The following is a 2,904-nucleotide window of genomic DNA, read 5'->3' as shown; positions in this document are numbered from 1 at the left end:
ATATAATACATTTTATACTGCAAGTAGATTGATAAACAAACAGCTAATGTACAAATAACGCAAAATATCAGCCTCTCCTGCAAGTCCTAAATAAACTAAGAGGAGCAACTTTGGTCAAGTGGCATTCAGATGCATAAAAATAATCCATCCTGTTTGAAATCTTGCTGGATATGACAGGTCAAAAGTTGCAAGACTTCAACTTCTTCAAAAAATAGGAGAAGATGAGACACGACAGAATATTAGTAAATTCAATGAATTAATATGAAGCGTTAGCATATCTGATAGCTCTTCTTCCAACAAACTGTTTTCTGATGGTAAACTAACAAAACTTATAGACAGTTGTCTTCAGCACAAAGTGATTAGTCACTGAAAATAAGATTTATGATGCTTCAACCTGACAAACAAGCTGACTTTATGAAACTTGCCATCTGCAGAGGATGGCTGTAGCATGTTAGCGTCTCATGATGTGATCATGGTTTTGCTGTCTGTCCTGCCATGGAATGACTGAGCCTGCATTTTACTTTCTTTGGTTGATTTTCGGTAAAATGTAGCCAACTTTGGAAAGTTTAAGTCTAGTTTTTTTTCCTCTTTGACGCGATCGTCTCTCTGTTCAACAATTATTATCGCGCTTTGATTTGCCCATGGCTTTTCCTATGGTTTGCAGAGCGGCATGCCACGTTCTTCTATTTTTGCAACTGCAGACAGTAGAAGTGATTCCGCCCCCAGCAGTTCATGATTTGCATTGCATTTACAAATGAACACTTACATGGATAAATAATGATGCGTCGACGTTAAAATTCTGCGTCAACTTATTTTCATAATCGACGTTTATGCTGACTAATCGTTGCAGCCCTAAAATGTATTCATCAATAGCTGATACAATTTGTCTCCCTTTTTTTTGTAAATCTAACTAACATTATAAATAACTATTAAAATGTATTTACTTGTATTTCTGTTTTTGTTTTGTCCTGTCAGAAAAATGCTAGCTTGGTGCGGGAAGTAGATGTGGAAAAGGTGATGACATTTGAGGAGAAGTATGTCGGTGCGATAAAGATGCTTTGGGCCGACCCTGGCATCCAGGAGGCGTACGATCGGAGGAGAGAGTACCAGCTCTCCGACTCAACCAAATAGTAGGTTTATGGTCGCTGAAGCTTGATAACTGATTTTAAAAACTCTATTAATGAACTGGTTAGGTAAAGTGTAAAGTGTTTTTTTGTTTGTTTTTTATTATTATTATTATTATTATTATTGGCCATTACACTTGTCTTGAGGAAGTGAGGCGAGTTCAGGCAGACAAAGAGAGCTGAGAAAATAAAAATTTGCAGTTGTTTTAAGGGGACATATCATGCAAAATCTGATTTTTTTTAACCCATAAATATATCTTGTGTACTTGGAGTCTATAGGGCTTGGAGTGAAATGTATTTAGTTTCTCCCGGTGCTGTGTGGATATCTTTATATTCTGTTTGGGTCATATTTTTCAATTCATTCAGTTTTCTCTATTCCCTAATATGTTTTCTGAACAATAACGACAGTATTGGCTGGCTCCAACATGTAGGGCTGGATGGACAAATCTTCCATTGTTGACAACTTTTAATTAATTTGTAAATAAAAAGTTTGTGCTACTAGATAATCATATCTCTATCAAACTACATAAATGGCTGAACAGGATGGAGTGGACAGTGATCATTGGGAGCGAGACCTGGATGGGCCAGGATGTGAAGTGCCTCATTTGCATTTAAAGAGACCGCACCAAAACGAGTTGCTCTCAGATGCACCTCAGAAAATGAGGGATAGAGGGGCCGGTGGAGCTACAATAACCAGGAGATCAGAATCTGGTTTATTGGCCAAGTATGTTGACACACACAAGGAATTTTGTTTCCCACTGTTTGTGTCTCTCTAGTATTAACAATATACAGATACTTTACATGTAATTTACACACAATATACAGAAAGATACACATTATACTTAACTATACCAAGACATCAGACCAAAGCAGTGCAGTTTTACTTCATATAGAACACAACTGCATAATTTAAATGTGAAAAGGAATGATTTAAAAGCATGATATGTCCTCTTTAAGTGAATGTTTAGAAGTTCCAACAAGGTAAATATCAATCATACCAACATGCAGAGATACATTTAGATGGATTTCAATAAAGAATCTTTRATTTTTTGAAAGGAACTCTGGCTAGTATTAACAATAACCAAAATTATTTGATTAACATTTACTTCAACTATAAAAACGAGACTGTAAAAATACTGTAGGCTGATTAGTTTTTCTAAAAAATATATATATGTATCGTCACACAGATGTCGCCATGTTATTTATGCCACAAAGTATTCTGGGTAAATGATAATGCTCACTTGGTGCTCTGGTCCTCCTCCTGTGCAAGCTGTAATTAATTTTGGACAATGTGTGATGTTTATCCCTTTTGAACCTGGAGCTCACTGACAGAAATGAAGGTAGAAATGACTCAGTCTGAAACTGAAAATGTTGGAGGACAACAGAGCTGCTTCATGGAAGGAGAAGCTCAGCTTAGCCTGTTAGCTTTCATTTTAGCTCCAGGGCTTGTGTGTGTGTGTGTGCGTGCGTGGATGGGTTTTTCCTACAACGTGGGGAAATTTTTCCCAAAAAAAGGCAGCCTCATGGGGACCAATGCCCAGTCTCCATGGGTCCAAATGCAAATTACGGGTGGGGGGTTCGGTTTAGGACCAAGGTTTAGGTTAGTTTTAGGGCCAGATAAGTATCTGTGAGGTTAATTTTAGGGTAAATGGTCAGGGTTAGGATATAAAGTCTAAAAAACATGAATGGAAGTCAATGGAAGGTCCCCACGGGGTTCAAGAACAACTAAGTGTGTGTGCGTGTGTGTGTGTGTGTGTGTGTGTGTGTGTGTGTGTGTGTG

General features: G+C 37.6%; 1 protein-coding gene across 3 annotated transcripts in view; it reads left to right on the top strand.

Moving 5' to 3' along the window:
• Positions 1-2,904, top strand: part of LOC106521552 (guanine nucleotide-binding protein subunit alpha-11) — a 51,418-nt gene that overhangs the window by 33,315 nt on the left and 15,199 nt on the right. For all 3 annotated transcript variants that reach the window (XM_014014186.1, XM_014014185.1, XM_014014187.1), the window contains exon 3: positions 976-1,130. In XM_014014186.1, coding sequence (XP_013869640.1) covers positions 976-1,130 — 155 coding nt within the window. The remainder of the gene's footprint in view (positions 1-975; positions 1,131-2,904) is intronic.

This window comes from Austrofundulus limnaeus, unplaced genomic scaffold (genome assembly GCF_001266775.1).
Source record: "Austrofundulus limnaeus strain Quisiro unplaced genomic scaffold, Austrofundulus_limnaeus-1.0 Scaffold111, whole genome shotgun sequence".
Lineage (NCBI taxonomy): Eukaryota > Metazoa > Chordata > Actinopteri > Cyprinodontiformes > Rivulidae > Austrofundulus > Austrofundulus limnaeus.
This window is presented reverse-complemented; position numbering and strand designations above follow the sequence as displayed.